Here is a 19,658-nt window from a genome sequence, read left to right as displayed (position 1 = left end):
TGACCCAGCGTCATTTTAACATTCGCGGTCAGAAAAAAACACTCCGTAGTCATAAACTGAGATTGTCATCACTCTGAAAAAGACATCATGTTTATTCTCTCAAGCAAAAGTTGATGAGGTATTTTTTGAACGGTGCCACAGTCTTCTCTATAGTCTCATTGGAATTGACTTTGTTATACAAATACACTTGAATTTGAATGATTTCAAGCAGCAATGAAGCTTCCAAAAATCTGCCAGAACACGATAAGTATAAACGAGAACCTATTATTGAGAATTGCCACAGAAAACGAAAATGCATATAGTCCGTGAGAGATGTTATAAAATAATTCTGTGCCTGTGTATGCTTGTGTGTGTCTGTGTTCAGTATCTAGAAGAAGTTCTGAAGTACTGTAACTACGTGTTTACCTGCATCTTCGTCGTCGAGACCCTGCTCAAACTTGCAGCATTCGGCATACACAGGTTCTTCAAAGACAGGTAACCCAATGCTGTAAAAAAGTATACTTGGTATTCATAATATCCTAATTACGATCTACAGGATGTGGTGTGAAATAATAAGTCCTGCTCCATGAGTACATTAATGGCTCCTTGTTCTCATTACTCTGAGTTCAAGGGATTGGTTGGTGGGAATATTTATTTGCCTGGGTTTTGGCCGAGATGTATCAGACGTAAACTTGAGTGTTCCCCCTGCCGTAGAGATTAGTGGGTGGTCTACCCGTTAATCTAAACAACCTACTCATGTATATGTGTGTGTTAAGGTGGAATCAGCTGGATATAGCAATTGTGGCGCTGTCCATCATGGGCATCACCCTGGAGGAGCTGAAAATGAACGCAGCGCTGCCCATTAATCCCACCATCATCAGAATCATGAGAGTACTCCGGATAGCACGAGGTAGAAACTCACACACACACTCACACTCACACACACAAACCTATTTATCTTGTATTCAATTAGAGTCATCATTACAGACACTCAACATAAGCATTAATGATGTAGTGAAACACTTTGTAACACCACATTTTTATTGTATATTCTTGTAAATTCAGCGTTAAATGTAATATGTATTGTCACAGGTGCCTCCTGGCTTCTAGAAATAAACACTGTATAAATCTAAGTGCCTCCCTGCTGTACTAGTATTGTGCCATGACATTTGTGCTTAAGACTGCTCCTGTGTCTCTCTGCAGTGCTAAAACTTCTAAAGATGGCCACGGGGATGCGATCTTTGCTGGATACCGTCATGCAAGCGCTGCCCCAGGTAAACATCAACTCTGCGGGGTCCCTAACTCAAAAGAGTGTTTTAGTTTTTTGGTTTATTCATGATTTATTTTTATAAATATAGTGTAAATATGAAGGTTTTTTGTTAGGAATAGAGAACTCGCTGAAAGATTTATGCTTGCTGATGAATATTTAACTTAAGTCATTTTCTGACCCGAAAATGTCTCATTGGTACATTTCTTGTCTTACCTCTGCACAGCTGAACCGTGCACTCCATGCTAATAAATGCCAAACACATCATAGAGGATATAGCATTTGTTGTAATCACAAACGCTCAAAATGAAGTTCCATTATGGAGCAGTGTCTTATGGGTTCATATTCATAGCCAAATAAAAGTAGATGATGCAGCTGAGTACATGAAGGGTTAAAAAAAAAAAACAGTTAAATGAAGCGTGTATAGAGACGGGCACTTCACACGGCATTTTTAAATGCATTAAACCTTGACTGTTATTTCAAAACCAACTTTTAAGAGTCAGACTGTATAGTCTGCCTCCTCCCTGATGTTGCTCTTCGCTTTTTCTGTCAACACCGTCCTTTGAAAGGATGTCCCCGGATGCCGCAGGAGTATCTCAGGTCTCTCTCCACTGCTGTCTGCCACGTTCTTAGAGGCAAGGAGCAGCTGCACCAAAGATTATGATGCACATGCAGTGACAACTCCATTGTGCTGCTGTTCTCTAAATGTCAAGTGTACTGATATAACCATGAGGGCACAGAGTGCACAGAAGCATATTTTTAAGGAAGTAGATGGAAGACAACATGCTGTGAAGGTATGATGCAGATGTAGTCATAGGCCAAACCTCCTCCAAAAGAACAGTTTTTTTTATAGCACTCAAGGTTCACCACCAGCTGCTGTCAATAACTCAGCTCAGAGTTTTTAAGGAGAAAGCTTTCTGGGATTTCCTACTGGCAAAAACGCAGAACATATGTCTGTGTGTTCATTTTGAGGATTTGATTGTATGTTTTGTTATGAGGTATACAGTAAATGTCCTATCAACAAAGCGTTGCTGTTGGATGGAAACCACAAATCTCCCATATTTTGCCTTTTTTTCTTTATAAATCACGACCATTGGTCACATAATGAAAAGTTCTAAAAAGTGTTTGTGACTAAGCTCCAACCTGCCTCCATCTTGATTGAAGTGCCGCACACAGCAGAGGTAAAGGTAGGTGGTAGTGGCGAGGCGATTTCGTAGACATATATTGTTTTTCTAAAACGTAACTTTTTCTATACATTTTGGCCTTTCAGCCACGCGCTAACTGTGTTTTAGGTCACTGAAAATGGATCTTTTGGACTCCAAACATAGTGAAGACTTTTAGAAACTGTGTTTGGAAGTGTTAGCATGGATGTGGCCAAAATAGTGCTGGTTGTAAACACTAACAGGACTTTTTTTTTTACACAAAAATGTACAGTTACTTTTCCACTAATTGAGTAACAGAGGCATACAGATGTGCTATGGAGCATTCGATGCAATGAGGTACCCTGCCGGTAATAGCTTGTTTTCAGGCTGCTGATTGGCGAACATCTTCTTTGCATGTTTTGCCAACATGGATTTAGGGTTAGGGTTATACTGCCACCTGTTGGTTTGGCAAGGGAACAGGAAAAAAAAAAAACAATCTACAGAAACACTTGTACGTGTGGACTAGGCCTTCGTCTGAGGTAAAAAAAAGATCAAAATGTTTAAAAATTAACATTTTTTCATTTCCCTTTTTCAAAAGAAAACCTTTTTTTTCTACATACTCCTGTGTGGAAAATAAAACTGAATTCGGAAAAAAATGTCCATTCCCTGTTTCCCTACCTTACTTCTGTGCAACACAAGAGCCTTAAGACTTTGAATAAACCTGTCAGCGAGCAAATAATTGCCCTACAACCCTCAATATCATGTTTTAATAGGAGGATTGTCAAAAGGACGATGTAAGCAAGCAACTGAATGTGTACATTTACAGTACATCTCAAACCGCAAAAAGTTTACTTTGGTAAAAGACATTTTTGTAAATGTATTTTCTATTCATAATGCAGAGTTCGATGCATAACTTGAATAGTGTCAAGTGGAATAAATACAATGAAATAAATGCTAATGTCTTCTACTACCTGCAGCTTTAAAAGAGCATTTACAATAGTGTTTGGTGTGCAGAGGGGATCTAACATGCGTATTGCTTCCAGGTGGGAAATCTCGGTCTCCTCTTCATGCTGCTCTTCTTCATCTACGCTGCGCTGGGAGTGGAGCTCTTTGGCAGACTGGGTCAGTCACACTACTGGCAAAACACACATGCACACACACACACACACAACACACACACACACACACACACACACACACACACACACACACACACACACACACACACACACACACACACACACAGACACATCATGGTCTTCAAGCTTCAGCAGAATCCGTTTTTTGAATTCGGTCATTACTACCACAGTCACGACTCACAGCACATTTCCTCGCCTGAACTGACTGTGTTGACACCTCATTCTCTACCCCCCCATCTGTCTCCTTGTCTCTCTTTCCCTCCACCACTCTCACATCAGAGTCATGTTTCTGACAATAAAAGATCACATTTGCATGATCACATTTATTTACATGTTGCTTTCTCAATAGGCCAAGCATCCGACTCATTTTCTCTGAGAGCGCGACAATGTCTGAGGGAAGAAGATTAGCTAAAAGGCATCTGGGAGAAAAACATGAAAAGAACTTGGTGATGAAGTGGCTCTCTGTGAAATGTTAATATGTTTCTGCTTGACACATTGGGCAACGGAGGGGTGTCTGTTTTCCAGTATTGTAAAGTCAAAACCCCTCTGCATTTGTTGCTTTTGTCAAGACGCCTAAAAAAGCTTTACGATGTGCTTAACGCCTTCTTCTCTTCATCAGTCAGAGTTGATTTGCCACATCTTTTAACTCTAGCAGCAGTGTGTGCCTATGACAATGGCTTTACACTTGACCGTGGTGGCAGAGGGAAAGGATCGCTACGGCGGAGAAAAGGAGCGAAACACCGGAGACTTATGGAGAGGAAGACATTCAAGCCGTGTCTCCCATCTCTCATCATGGGCAACGTGAGATCACTGGGGAATAAGATGGACGAGCTAACAGCGCTAACCCGGAGTCGTCAGGAATACCGGGAGTGTAGCCTGATGATTTTCTCGGAGTCATGGCTACACGCGGATGTTCCTGACCACAATATTTCCACCGAGGGCTTCCACACTGTCCGGGCTGACAGGGACTGCACTACGAGCGGCAAGCGTAAAGGAGGGGGGCTCGCTGTTTACATGAACAACAGGTGGTGCAATCCTGGTCACGTTACCATCAAAGACCGCATCTGCAGTCCGGATATCGAACTGTTATCTGTGGGCCTCCGTCCGTACTATTTACCCCGTGAATTCTCACATGCTATCGTTGTGGCTGTTTACATTCCCCCGTCCGCTAACCCAACGTCGGCATGTGACGTCATCCACTCCACAATAGCCAGACTACAGACCGCACACCCGACTGCTCTGATTTTAATCTCGGGTGACTTCAACCATGTCTGCATTAAAAAGACACTGCCGAAATTCACCCAGTATGTGACCTGTACAACAAGAGAGGAAAGGACCCTGGACCTGTTGTATGCTAATGTGAAGGACGCATACACCTCCACGTCCCTTCCCCCCCTGGGGAGATCAGATCACAACCTGGTGCTTCTCACCCCCTGCTATGTGCCTCTAGTGAAGAGGCTGCCTGTGACCACAAAGACAGTGAGGACATGGTCAGAGGACTGCTATGAGGCACTGCAGGGCTGTTTTGAGGTGACAGACTGGAATGCACTCTGTGAGCCGCATGGAGAGGACATTGATGGGCTTACTGAATGCATCACAGGCTACATCAATTTCTGTGTGGACGGCATTGTCCCAGCTCGGTCTGTGCGTTGTTACCCAAACAACAAGCCCTGGGTAACCAAAGACATCAAAGCCACTCTGAACCAGAAGAAGAGGGCCTTCAGAGGTGGCAACAGGGAGGAGCTTCGGGACGTTCAGAGGGAGCTTAACAACAAGATCAGAGAGGCTAAGGACAGCTACAGGAGGAAGCTGGAGATGAAACTCCAGCAAAACAACATGAGGGAGGTCTGGAGTGGCATGAAGACCATCACAGGCTTCAGACCAGCTAGCGGTGGATCTGATGGCAGTGTGGCTGGGGCTAATGAGTTGAATCTGTTCTTCAACAGGTTTGACACTGCAGCCCAGGCCCCTGCTGTCTCTCCTGCTGACTGTCTACAGCCATCACTGCTTCTGACCCCCCCTCCTCCTCCTGTTAGCACCTCATTCAACGCCATGAGACCCTCACACCCATCCCCCTCTCTTCACACCTCTCCTGGCTCCCCTGCTACCTGCCCTCCTCTCACTCTGGACTTCAAACCTCCCCCTGCTCAACCTGCACAGTTTACACCGCTTCAGGTACGGAGACAACTGAGCAAACTCCACGCCGGTAAGGCTGCAGGCCCTGATGGTGTCAGTCCACGGGTTCTCAGAGCCTGCGCCGAACAGCTATGTGGAGTTCTACACCGCGTCTTCGAGATGAGCCTGAGCCTCCAGAGGGTCCCGGTGATATGGAAGACGTCCTGCCTCGTTCCAGTGCCAAAGACGCCGCAGCCCAGCGGTCTCTCAGACTACCGACCGGTGGCACTGACGTCTCATATCATGAAGACCCTGGAGAGACTCGTCCTGGAGCAGCTCAGGCCTATGGTCAGGCCACACCTGGACCCCCTGCAGTTCGCCTATCAGCCCCGGATTGGAGTTGAGGATGCCATCATCTACCTGCTAAACCGTGCCTACACCCACCTGGACAAGCCGAGGAGCACTGTGAGGGTCACTTTCTTTGACTTCTCCAGCGCATTCAACACCATCAGGCCTGCTCTACTGGGTGACAAGATGACGGCGATGCTGGTGGATCCCCCCCTTGTTTCCTGGATTGTGGACTACCTCACTGGTCGACCACAGTACGTGCGCCTGCGTCACTGTGTGTCAGATACAGTGGTTAGCAGCACTGGCGCACCACAAGGGACTGTTCTCTCTCCTTTCCTCTTCACCCTTTACACCACGGACTTCAGCTACCAGACAGAGTCTTGCCATCTTCAGAAGTTTTCTGATGACTCTGCTGTAGTGGGATGTATCAGTAAGGGTGAGGAGGCTGAATACAGGGCTGTGGTTGACAACTTTGTCACATGGTGTGAGCTGAACCACCTGCAGCTCAACACAGCAAAAACCAAAGAGCTGGTGGTGGATCTGAGGAGGACAAAGACACCAGTGACCCCAGTTTCCATCCGGGGGCATAACGTGGACATTGTAGAACACTACAAATATCTGGGGGTGTTCATTGACAATAAACTGGACTGGACTAAGAACACTGAAGTCCTTTACAAGAAGGGACAGAGCCGCCTCTATTTTCTGAGGAGGCTCCGCTCCTTCAACATCTGTCGGACCATGCTGAGGATGTTTTATGAGTCTGTGGTGGCGAGTGCTTTTATGTTTGCTGTAGTGTGCTGGGGCAGCAGACTGAAGGTTGCAGATGCCAACAGACTCAATAAACTGATCAGAAAGGCCAGTGACATTGTGGGGGTGGAGCTGGACACCTTGGCTGCAGTGTCAGACAGGAGGATGCTGTCGAAGGTGCGGGCGATACTGCAGCATGGCTCTCACCCTCTCCACAACACTCTGGCTGAACTGAGGAGCACCTTCAGCCAGAGACTGATTGCTCCTAAATGCACCACTGAGCGCCACAGGAGGTCATTCTTACCTGTGGCCATTAAACTGTACAACTCATCTCTTTAATTATCGGACTCTTGACTACTTCAAAACAAAACAAAACAAATATAAATATCTGTTCTCATTTCATTTCATTTGCCATAACAACCTAATTGTACAGTGTATATATCTCAGATTGTATTTTCACACCCACTTCAGATTGTTTACTTGATTGTTTATTATTTATTTGAACTGTATTTTATTGGCTATTTATTAGCTACTTAGATTTATTTTAATTGTATTTTATTTGAGTCTTTACTTTATTTTATTTCTACTTTATTCATCTTTATGGCTTGTTTCTACTGTGCACGGAGCATTCGAACAAAAGAATTTCCCCCCGGGGATCAATAAAGTATTCTGATTCTGATTCTGATTCTGATCAGTCTTTATATTTTTGTGGCGTTTTCTTGTGCTGGGAATCAGCCATTTTAATGCCGGTTCTCGCTTCCCTATTTGCATATGTTCCACCAAAACAAGCCCCCACCCAACACTATTTTTACACTAAAGTTTAGCGCTGCCCAAGGTAATTGTGACTGGTTTAAAGAAAAATGAAAACAAGCCAGGTTTTTTTTTTCCTTCCTTATCTCAGAATGTGTGTCCCTGATTACGTTGTGTAGGGAAGAAGTCAGGGGACCTTCAAAAGTCAACGTTGACTTGTTTACTTACCACACTCAACATACTTAACAAACCAGGTAGTTTTGTTTCAATTCACAGCAACTGTTTCACAAGATGCGCCTGTCACTGATAAAGACCTAATGCAGTTTAGTTATAAGGGACTATCATGTTCTAGGAGACAGGGTTGAAAAACACATCTCTTTCCTGCTTAACTATTTCTCATGAAGGGTTTTTTAAAAACACATTGGAGGGCTGTGATTATGCCTAAACTGACAGTGAATGCAAAGCAACAATATACAGTAAAGGCCTCCACTTGTACGAGCTTTATAGCAGTTAATATGTGTGTACACTTTGGTATTGTGGTAACATTTTATTCTCAGACACAACACAGGGTTGTGAAAAAGACTCTCAATTGACTCTTGAAATCTGGAATTCTTTCGAGAGACCTAAGACTTAGGCGATACTGTATGTTGACACCGTGGGAGTCTCGACTGTGACCGAGGTACTTGCAGAAGGCTGCAAAGATAAGAGAGAGTCATAGGCAGTGGGGGAATATGAAAGGGGATGGGATGAGGGTTTGAATGTTACTATTCACAGCTTTGGATTCAAACTTTGGTTCCAATCGCTGGTTTTGAATAGATTTGAACCCAAATCTAAATCAAGTTACTGATCCCTTGAAACCTAATGGCCAGATTAATCCCGTCCTCTTGTCCATGACTCAGGCTTGGGGAGAATAAGCTATTTCTGCCTTCTAAACTTTTAGTTTTGCATTCGAAATACTCATTCATACTGGTTTTTAGTTCCTGTCATCTGTTTTATTTAAAAAAATAACTTCCCACTTTTTTCTCTGTTGCCTTTTTATAATTGAATGATCTATGATATTACTTTGTCTTTCTTTGTGTATACCATTGGTGCATTGGAGAACACTACTTTGTAAAGTCCATTTATTATTATGGAAAGTTGCCATATGCACTTTCTCTGATCCACGCACCTTAATCCTTAGAATAAGAAACAAGGTACACAATACTCTAAGGGCCGTCTCGTGTCTCTCCAGCTTCCTGCTAATGTGACCTGGGGCTTGAAACAAAGGAAGATATCTTCTGGCTGTTTGGATTCTGTAAACAGGCTCCTGAGGGCTTTCCGTCAAGTTGACCCTGAAACTGACAGAGACTTTGTTCTTGTCTCCTCTGTCACGTCAACAGGGACACACTGTTTAGCAGCTGTTTGTGTGTTCAGTCATCACTGCTTTCAGAGCATTAGGACTTTCTGAATGGGACTCAGACACTTAAATAATCATTAATGCACACTTTTTATCTCTGTTATTTGGGCTTTTAACCACCATGTCTAAAATGGGGCATAATTGATGTCTGTCTATGTTTGTGTGTCCATTAGTTTGCAATGACAACAACCCATGTGAGGGTCTGAGTCGTCACGCAACCTTTGAGAACTTTGGGATGGCCTTCCTCACACTGTTTCGAGTATCCACTGGAGATAACTGGAATGGGATTATGAAAGTATGAACACACACACAAACACACACACACACACACACACACACATGCATAAATGAGGACTAGATTATCCCCTAACAGAGAGCAATGACCTCCAAAACCAATTAAAATGAAATAAAAGTGGCTTAAAACCCATCAATGTCAACATTTTCACAGATTTACCTTATTAAAAATTGTTATAATGATATGATAATTATATAATCATCTAATCTCGACCAACTGATAACAAAAATAACTATACTGAGATTAGGTTTTTCTCCTCAGGCCGTAATGTGAAGAAGATATTGATACAATCCAATCACATCACTCTTGATTTCCAGTAGAGGGCAGTCACAATTCACTTGTCAGTGTCACACACATTCTACATTTAACCTGTAGCTAATGAAGACATCCGTCTCCTAATTTAACCTCTCACCCATCTACTACACATTCATTTATATACCTCATTGAGTTTGGTTTTTTTTTGTATTAATTTGATTTGGCTATCTTTGTGCAGGGAATAACTCAATGTCAAAGAAGTGTGCATATTTGCCATATTGGCTGCTTTGGTTACATGTCAGATGAAAACAGTCAAAATGTGGATGTACGGTAACAGTGCCCTAATGATACATCCTTGAACAAATGTATAGCTGTTGACACTTGATGCTGAGGAATCATTCTTAAGTTTAAACCACTGTTTTACAGAGAGGTTAAGCCCCTACTTCCCTATTAACTACGCTTTATATCTTCTATTAGTTGCAGATTGAGATCTTAAACTTATTTAAAATTTAAAATACAAATTTTCCAGATTTGATGCAGATCATTCATAGATATGGGAGATGCAAATGTCACACACAAATTGCCCTAAATCACTTCCTCTGTGTGTGTGTGTGTGTGTGTCAGTGTCATTCTATTTCACTCTTTCTGAATCTTTCTCTGTGTCTTTTAAGGACACGTTAAGGGACTGTCTTCCAGAAGACCGCCACTGTCTCTCCTACCTGCCTTTGGTCTCTCCAATTTACTTTGTCACCTTTGTGCTCATGGCCCAGTTTGTGCTGGTTAATGTGGTGGTGGCTGTTTTGATGAAACATCTGGAGGAAAGCAACAAGGTACAGTAACTAAGAAGAAACTAGCAAATGCAGACATATAGACAGGTCTGGTAAATGTGTGAACGTGTAAACGAAGACTGTAACAACCAAAGGGACAGAGAAACGTAGATTCGATGACATTCATGCACTTTTTCAATCTAGGCCTGACACTTTTTTGATGGATGTCAACATCTGAAATGCAGTAATAAATTAATACAACATCTACTTTTTCAGGAGGCTAAAGAGGATGCAGAGATGGATGCAGAGATCGCCTTAGAAATGGCACTGGAGAGGCAACGCAAATTAAGCACAACCTCCAGCAACAGTTCAGTGGGAGGAACCTATGTGGGGCCATGTCCACATTCACCTGGACAGGTAGGAAGGACTTTACCGTACTTATTCAGGGAACATGACTAATCCTGTAACTGATGGAGTGCAGTGGGTGCATGTGATATATGTTTCTCAATATGTCCCTCATTTAAGGTCAGACACGATGGGCAAAAGCATTGTTTTTCATGCACTGAGATTTTGCACTATTTTGCTTTCAAAACATGTTTCAGTGTTTATTTATTACACTTTGTCTATTTTTTGTTCAGATTTATCCTAAGAGTATAGGTAGATATAGGTATATATATACATGCATACATAGTTATATAAGGTTTCTACAGAGGGCTTTGTTGACATATCAGTCATAGCCGGATTTCCATTCAACATTTTATTCCCAAAACATAAGGCATTTTTTTTATGACTGTCCTCTGATTTATGGTTATAAAAAGAAATATTCCAAAATCAATAATATGTCAGTAAAATGAAACTGTCACATTTCTGTTCTGGATTATTATTATTATTATGCACAAAGACACAGTCATTGTCAGACTCTGTAGTCTCTGTCTACCCCCGTAGGAGGAAGAGGTGCATTACTGTGACCAGAACCTGCTGTCGTCAAGGAAGATGTCTGTATCCAGAATGCACTCTCTGCCTAACGACAGCTACATGTTCCGACCTGTTCGGCCCGCCAGCGCCCCCTACCCTTTGGATGAGGTAGAGCGCAGTCCTCAACACCAGCATTCAGGTAACTTATCTTAGAAGAATAAGAAAAAGAAGAATAATGACCTAATCTGCACACATTTTATGTTCAGGAGTTAAATATTAGACATAAAATCAGCAGTGAGTCCATCTCTTCTTTGTATTAGACATATTGTTCTAACAGACACAGATTCTAATCATATTCAGTAACCTTCTCATGGACTAAGATTGTTCCAGGACGCATGCATGTGTCTAGTACCAAACTAAGATCAGTGCTTGCAAATATGTTATTTGAAAGAAAGCAGAATTGCTTTTATTGTTTAGTTTGTTTTATTTTTTGTTCTTTTGCTCTTTTTTTCTGTGTTTCTAGAAGATATGGGTTTTGTAAAATAGTGCCACCATGACACAAAAATGAAAGACTAACTAACTAAACTACAGTCATGGCTGGCTAATGCTGTCATTTGATTCCCTCTTAGTTCTAAAGTCTAGTTTTGAACTATGTGTAAAACAAAAATGTGTGTAAAGGAACTAGAAGTGTCCAGTGCTTTTAAAACCCCAATCCAGAATGTTTGCTGCACCGCCAAATGGTCAATAATTTTATTTTTTTTCCAGAGGCATATAGAAAACATTAGTAACACACAATAATCAAGACCTGATGCACATATTGCCAGATATGAATGAAAATGAATATTGCAAGTTGTTGGTCCATCACAGTAGACATCAACCAATCAGTCCCATGCAAGTCTACAATTTCCTCTTTAGGATGCTAATTATTTTAATCAAGGGTGCACAGCTAAGTGTACCATGAATCATTTGAAAATGATTTTTTTGCTAGGAGTCAGCTAAATTCCATGAGCCTTAGGCATTTGCACAGGGTCAAGCATCATGAGACTGAGAGCCGTAGTTGTTGGATGCTAACAAATTATATTTTTTTCACCCTTGTTGATATGACAAGGTTCTTAAATTTGACTACCCAGTACAGTAGACAAATATACCCTTGTAGCTTCAAGTTTGGAAATAAACCTGAAAAATAAACAGATTTGGGCTGTAGCCGAGGCGCAGATTCAAGCTGAGACAGAGACAGGTGCAGGCTCTGGCAGAGAGCTGGGAAGCTGACGGAGTGCTAATCAAGTGGGAGGTAGTACAAAGCAAACTTGTTTCAGAGCTACAGTAGGGTAGTTTGTTAACTAAAAAATATAAGTGAATACAGTAGATTGGATCTGCCTGGGGAAGCAGCTGGCTAATCTGCCTTCACTAGGCTGACAGCAGAAGTGTAGCCTACTGAACCAAAATGGTTTTCATGTTGGCTCCATGGGAAGAAATCAATCATGTTTGTATGTAATGATTAATTGATTTTATTCCCCCACCCTCGGTAGCGAGGAGAATCCTCACTGGGGGAATGGCCATAGTGAAAAAGACTGACAGACAGATCAATGTAGACACAGTCAATAAGTTCTAAAAGTATATGCAACAGTATACCTGTGTGATGTAAACAGCTGTCTATGCAGATAATGCTTCACTAAGTGTTACAGATATAAACTTGTAGCGTTTCTCTGAATTGATACATAACAAAAATAAAGTCTCTGTTCGCTGAGACACGTAAGTGACGAGCGTCAAAAAACACTCATGTGACATATCACAGTAGAATGCTTGAACTTTCTGTATTACAAAATACAATATTCATTCTGCGTCTTTGTTACATAACAACTAATCAACTAGTTGACTACCATTGTGGAAAACTTGGCAACTAGTAAAAGTCAGTCATTGTGAAACCCCTAGTCGACTTTGGTAAACTCAAACTTCAAACTTTCCAGTTCCGCCTTGGGTCTGTGAACACAAGAAAAGTTAGCATTAGTATAACCTTGCTGCGAATACTACTCTGAGCACTCACAAGCACTGTTTTATCTGCAGTCAGATTCTAATGGCATGTTCTGGGCCAGGCTGTGGACAGACCCAGCTCTGTCCCAAGGTACTGACTGTAGTGGATGAGCTGATAACAATGTGAATCTCTGCATCCTTCACGCAGGCTCATCTGCTCAGCTGTGGAATGGCTGAATACTCCACAAGAATGACAGTTAACTTAATGGCCAAGCTGCAAAGTCGCAAAACTATTTACAGCATATAAAAAAAAAATCATCATCACAGCTGTGGTGCTTAGGCGTTCGCTGTTTGAGATTTTGATTTGGTAGATTTATAATCGGGTGGCTTTACAGCTTGGCCTGAAAGAACCAACTGAACCTGAACTTGTTTAAGATCTAACTCTGACTTTGCTGCAATGTTTTAAAACCTGTTTCACTGTGATTACGTCTGAACTCGCAGGTGTACTGGACCTGTGTGTGCAGAATGCCTTAGAACCTGGTTACACAGCCGTTATTAATCACAGATTAAATTTCTCATCTCTTTTTTTAACCACGCTTGTATTTAGAGCTGCCTACTATGGACTTAATTCCCATGACATGTTAGAGTGCTTTACGTTCATCATGTCCCCGACGTTCCCTCTAAATACAGTCACATGGAGCTGTTAACGTAACCATGATCTAATGCAGAATATTACATCAAGCAAACTGCCGTTATAAGACTCTATCCCTGATGATTTTACTTTACTGATAACCTTTCTGTTTGGATGAGCAACCTACTATGTGTACTGTTTGTGCTGATGATTTTTCATTCAAAAACACTTTCTTTTGACAGCAGATTTGAAGCGATTGCAAATTAAAGAAATCAAGAACCTTTATTTGTTCTTCTTGTCGCTCAAATCCAAGTATTCTATCAAAATGAAGTGTTTTCAATATTATACTTTAATCATTGTTCCAGTATCATTTTAAATTGTCCAATTTCTCTATGGGACATTGGTTTGTGTGTATTGGTTTGTATATGCCCAGATATGCATGTGTTTTCTGCAACAGTGCATGTATTTGCATTGAGAGCTCGGATGTGTGGTTGCGCCTTTTGTATGATTCTCACACGTTACATTTACACCTCCAGGCTCAGTGACGTCGGTCCACTCCCAGCCATGTGAGAGTCGTGCCCTCCTGCAGGTACCGGACGTTTCCCCCGTTCACCCTCGGTCACCTCTCACCCTCATCCTGCCCCGCATCGCCCCGCCCACGCCAAGCCCCTCCCCACGGGCCCTTCGCAGACAGGTGGGAGACCCCAGTTTCAACTGTCTACATGCTTTCGCAAACACGTTCGCAAATTACAATGTTTACATCCATCGAGTTTCACTGATGAAAAGTTTCATGGTGGTGTGTTTTTTTGCTGCAGGTGGCAGTGAAAGTGGATTCTGTGGAGTCCCAGGGTTGTGACCAACAGGAGAGGCCCAACCCTGTCCATTTGCCTCCCCTCTCCCTTTCTCCCCTCTCTCCTCATACCTCCTCCCCATCTCCCTTGCCTCCTCCTCCTCCCTCTTCCCCCTCAGCCCTCTCTCTCCCACCCTGCTCCCCTTCTGCCTTCCCGCTCCCTCCTCCATCTCCTCTGCATCCTCTACTGTCCTGCCCCTCTCCCCTCCCTCCTCTGCCATCCTCCCCCTCGCTCCTTCCCCCTCCACCTCCCTCCCCCCGTCTCCCCCTGCGCCCCGCCAGCCTACGGAGACCTACACAGCCCTCTGCTGTCTCCCTGTGCGACCCGGCAGATGCAGAGGTGTATCACATCACCAGCTCAGCCAGCCACAGGTGGAGAGACGAGGAGGGAGGAGGGCAGGAGAGCAGAGGGAAGGCAGGCCGCAGCCACTCCCTGTCCCCCTACACCACCCCGCACCCTCTTAACTCCTACTCCACCTCCTCCCCTACTCCTCCAACGTTACCACCTTCCTCCTCGAGGAGCGCACTCAGTCTGCTTGGGGCAGGATTGACGGACCATGACATCAGGAAGGGTTTAGGCGTTGACAACCAAGCCCTCCTGGACAAGCCGTCATCATTGTCCGCTGGTTTTCCTGACGACCAGCGACGGCACTCTATCGAGGTCTGCCTGCCACAGGCTGTCATCACCAGTGACGACCAACACTTTACACGTGAGGCCCACCGGTCGGAAAAAGGTGGTCAGGCATTTCCTGTGAGGGTGCAGTCAGTCGGGGGCGGCCACAGAAAGAAGAAGATGAGTCCTCCTTGTATATCCATTCACCCACCCTCAGAGAGGGAGCACCCCCATATCGCTTCACCCCCGAAACTGGCTGACTGCAGCATGATGCTGAGACGCAGGACGCCATCCTACGACTTGACCCTGCACACACAGTCAAACACGCAAGACGCCTCTGCGGAATCACAGACGCGCACACAGATGCACTCCCCTATGCACATGCCGCTCACACCTATCCACGTACCGCTGCAAGCACACTCACCAACACACACACTGACACCCTCTCGGGTGTCTACTCCAACTCACAGTCAAACATACACTCCCTCACATCCATCCACACCTACACTCCCACACATCCCAGTCAGCCCAAACATCTTCATCCAGCCTCAAGCGCCTCTTGTCCCGATGCCTTTCTCACAGACACACTCCCCTGCTGCGAGGCACTCCCCTCTCACAGGGGAATACATCCCCCTCCCCCAGTTCACCTTCGACCAACCACAGTCCAGATACATGAGCGGCCTGTCGGCTGGCCTATCAGACACTGATACAGCCACCTGTTCTTCCCCTTTCGACAACAGACTGGGAAGTGGTGCAGGATTCACTTCAAAGAATCGGAGGACCGCCCAATGAACATCGGGCATTGCCTTCAGAAAGTGAATCAATTGGTCCTAAATGTCTGAAGTTGGAGTAGAGGGGCCTTGGCTGACCTCAGCAGAGATTGGTGCTGAGAAGAAAATGAGAGAAAGAATTTTACTCGGAGAGGGAGTTTTTGTTTTTGTTCTTTTGTTGAATACTAAAAAGACACAAATTTCTTTCCAGAGAGAGGCTGGTGCAGTCCCATCCTAGAATATTAGACAGTGGATCCTAAACCCAGCTTGAAGGACAGCAGATCCACTGAGGCTGTACCAGTCAAACAGTACCCACTGTAAATGGTGTGTTTGGGACTAATACTAATAACACACCAGGACTAAAGCCACCTAACTCCGTAGCCAAAGTTTTTTTTTTTTTTGACACACTGTCCCAACCCACGCAAGCCAATCAGGAAGCAGCGTCTGGCTGACAACCTCTGACCTTTTACAGGAAGTGGTTTGTGAAATGCGAACGTGGGCGGAATTGTGGGATATGCAACTTCAGGTTTTCTACAGAAGTTCTGCTTGCCCCTCCTCTGCTCCTCGATCACATTGATCAGAGCAGGAGTGTCTGTTTGTGTGTTTGTGTGTGAACGAGTAAGCGTGTCTGCGTTTTCCTGTATGCTAGTATTGTCATATCTGTTGTCATGGAAGCCGGCCATGTTATCTTATGCCTGCAACGACAGGGAGGGGAAGCAGGGCAGAGCTGTAGTGTATGTTTGTTTGTGTATCTGTGCAGTGTAAATAAAGGAAAATACTGTATTTGGTGAGATTAAAAATAGCTCTATCCATATGCACATATTTTTATAGAGATCTAAAATGTTTTTGCACACAAATTTGAATTTCAAGTTGCTTGTTTTTCCTCTGTTGTCCTTGTGAATGTATGTTTCTTTTCGAACCGGAGAGAGCGGTGAGGGAGATCAACCCTCCTCTTAATGGGCTAGCTGAGGTCGAGGAGTGGTTTTTTATATTTCTATTTTGAAAAAGAGAAAGAAGAGGACAGGGGTGTGATGTGTTTCTGTAGCTTTGTCTCAGACTTCTATGTATTCGGTGTCTAAATAACGGTCTGAAGAAGCGGGCTCAGTGATGAAAGCCTAATTACTTTTAAGATATAAGAATGTAACTATTATTCCAAAAGATTCAAATTTGTCTTTTCACTTTTTAGTGGGTTGAAATATACTGCATTATGCGACACAGAATTAAAAAAAATCTTCTGTAACTAAATGTATTTATTTGTCCAGATAAATAATAAAATAACAACTTGCAGACTGCTAAATATCTATGTGAGCTGCCGACTTTGGGAAAATATACAATATGAACAAAATCCAGTATTATCCTCATTAAACAAACGCCATCTCTGAGCCCCCCTTCTTCAGCTGTATTCAAGCTGGATCAGCTCTGACACCACTTAGTGTTTCTGTACATCTAAAGACAACCAAACTAACTAACTTACTAAATATGTGTAGCCAGAGTGCAATAATATTATATACTTGTGGAAAATATAGTAACATCCACTCATAAAACAACCACACTCTTGTGTTCGTACATACTGTAGAATTACTATATATGATATAAACTCATTTTTATATGATGATCAAGAGTATTTCTATCTCTAGTGTTCATGGTACTACAGGTACTTGCCCCCTGGGTGTGGCTGGAAGCAGTGTTAGGTACTGTAGATTTATCTTAAAGCTCCGGCCCAGCTGCTGATAGTGTTACTGCAAACACGCATCTCTGCTGAGGACTCAATAACCCCATTTATCACCCCTCAACTCTATTCCCCCTACTCACCCACCACATTAGATATGTTATTTGAATATTAGTTCTTTTCAAATTAACCTATCCACAAATGGACTCATGCAACTCTAAAGGTGTGAATGACAAAGAATGACAAGCATTTTCCTTCAAGTGACTGAATGTTCTCTTACCAAGCCATACCTTTATTCTGACACAGCACAATATGTATTTTATTTTATTTGGTGCACAGTCTGGTTTGGCACAGGCACACAAAAGGCATGCTTGTAAGCTTCTTAGGTACAACTGATTTCTCTTTTAAAGGCAGCTGGCTGGGACAGCGTCTTTTTCTTTTTTTTTAATCAGCATGTAACATGCACAACTCCTCAGTAATCGGAGAGAAAACCAAAGTGCTTTGATGCTGCACCATAATCACCACAGACCCAGTATTCCATTTACTAAAATTATATCTGTCTTGACAGGTATTGCCAAACAAATTCAGTGTTTGTCTTTTGATTAATTGTGTTAAAAACTATGCGGCAACAAGTAAAGCCTTGAATTTTATCATAAGGGCATCAACAGACCTTACATCAGGCTAAAACTAGTATTAGGGCTTTTTACACTGCACATATTCCAGGCTAAGGGACATGTTAGCCCCAGGCTAAGAAAAAGTTCACACTGGCACAATCCTGGCACATTCCCAGTGGGCTAACCCTGACTTTAGCCTAGGGCTAGCGGCCCTGCTCCACAACAGGATTAGCCCTAAGTTTACAGAGTTATCCCTTCAAAATGGTTTAGTTATGGGTTCAAACAGACACTTAACCCAGTGCTAGTAGAAGTCCAGTGTGAATCACATTGCCCTGTGTCTAAGTTAACCCAGCAGTGTTCTAGTTTAGACCAGGCTAAGGATAGATCTGGGCTAAGAGAATGCAGTGTGAAAATCCCTATTAAAAGGCTGTAAGAGTTTGTTGATACCAGCTGAAACTATTGTAAACATGAGGTAGGTCAGTGATGAAAAGAAAAAGTCCAGATTGTTTAGTGATTATCATTCTCTGTCAACACTCATCATCATTTTTAAATCTCCCAAGTAGTATGCATGTTGAGGGGAAAATAGTGAAATGAGCTTCAGTCTGCCACCGGTCAACACCTTTTGACCTTTGTATACTACAGCACAGACCCGAGATTGGTTGTCAACTTTTGATAAAGTCCCAAAACAAGGTAAAAGTTGGCGTGTTACAAAGACGGGAGTGAAAAGCTCTTAGACAGTGAAATCAAAATATGAATATTGTTCATCTTTTGGTAGCACTCTCTAATTCTGACATTCAGTGGTACATCAGATGTTGGATGCTGAGATTTTGTCCTTCCTCCTGTACATGGCACAGTTTTTCCCTTGGTTCAAAATAATTTTGAATACAATCTGTGCTTGAACACACTTATCGTGCAACCGCTTTGTCCTGTTTCATGTCCTCTTCCTGCACAGATTCTCAGCAATGGGACGTTTGAAGTAGTCTGAAGACAGACAGCCTCTTGCTGTCTCACTCTTATTAGACAGAGTGCAGACAACCCCGATCTACAGCATATTGCCATATTAATCGACACAGTTTGGTAGAGTGACTGCTTAATTGTTCTTACGATTTACAGATTTTGGATCTCAGTATTTGAATCCTGTTTTTGAGGAAACAGTTTTGACTATTGCATGTACTGATTTAAGAAAAAAAAAATCTTTTGGGAAAGAATCATCTGGATGTTTTAGAGATTTTGATATTTGCATTTTCAGATGTTTCCATTTGTAGATTGACTACCTACTTGCACTGGGCTCTGGTTAATTGGTATCTGATGAAATACTAATTAAATGACCCTATTCTTTATTGTCCAATGCAATGCTGGGTGGTTATTTACTGTATGAGGACAGAGCTCCTCTTTATACAGTTTTATAGAGAGACATGGAAACTC

General features: G+C 42.9%; 1 protein-coding gene across 1 annotated transcript in view; it reads left to right on the top strand.

Annotated features, from left to right (window-relative positions):
* Positions 1-15,972, top strand: part of cacna1ha (calcium channel, voltage-dependent, T type, alpha 1H subunit a) — a gene marked incomplete at both ends in the record, with an annotated part of 120,797 nt that extends 104,825 nt beyond the window's left edge. Inside the window, 10 exons of the mRNA XM_083930962.1 lie at positions 365-474; positions 756-889; positions 1,183-1,253; positions 3,432-3,510; positions 9,057-9,178; positions 10,105-10,263; positions 10,477-10,617; positions 11,146-11,314; positions 14,254-14,411; positions 14,533-15,972. Coding sequence (XP_083787088.1) covers positions 365-474; positions 756-889; positions 1,183-1,253; positions 3,432-3,510; positions 9,057-9,178; positions 10,105-10,263; positions 10,477-10,617; positions 11,146-11,314; positions 14,254-14,411; positions 14,533-15,972 — 2,583 coding nt within the window. The remainder of the gene's footprint in view (positions 1-364; positions 475-755; positions 890-1,182; positions 1,254-3,431; positions 3,511-9,056; positions 9,179-10,104; positions 10,264-10,476; positions 10,618-11,145; positions 11,315-14,253; positions 14,412-14,532) is intronic.
* Between the last annotated feature and the right edge of the window lie 3,686 nt (positions 15,973-19,658).

This window comes from Echiichthys vipera (assembly GCF_963691815.1).
Source record: "Echiichthys vipera genome assembly, chromosome: 17".
In the NCBI taxonomy this organism is placed as follows: domain Eukaryota; kingdom Metazoa; phylum Chordata; class Actinopteri; order Perciformes; family Trachinidae; genus Echiichthys; species Echiichthys vipera.
The sequence above is the reverse complement of the archived record's forward strand: the minus strand, read 5'-3'. Positions and strand labels throughout refer to the sequence as shown.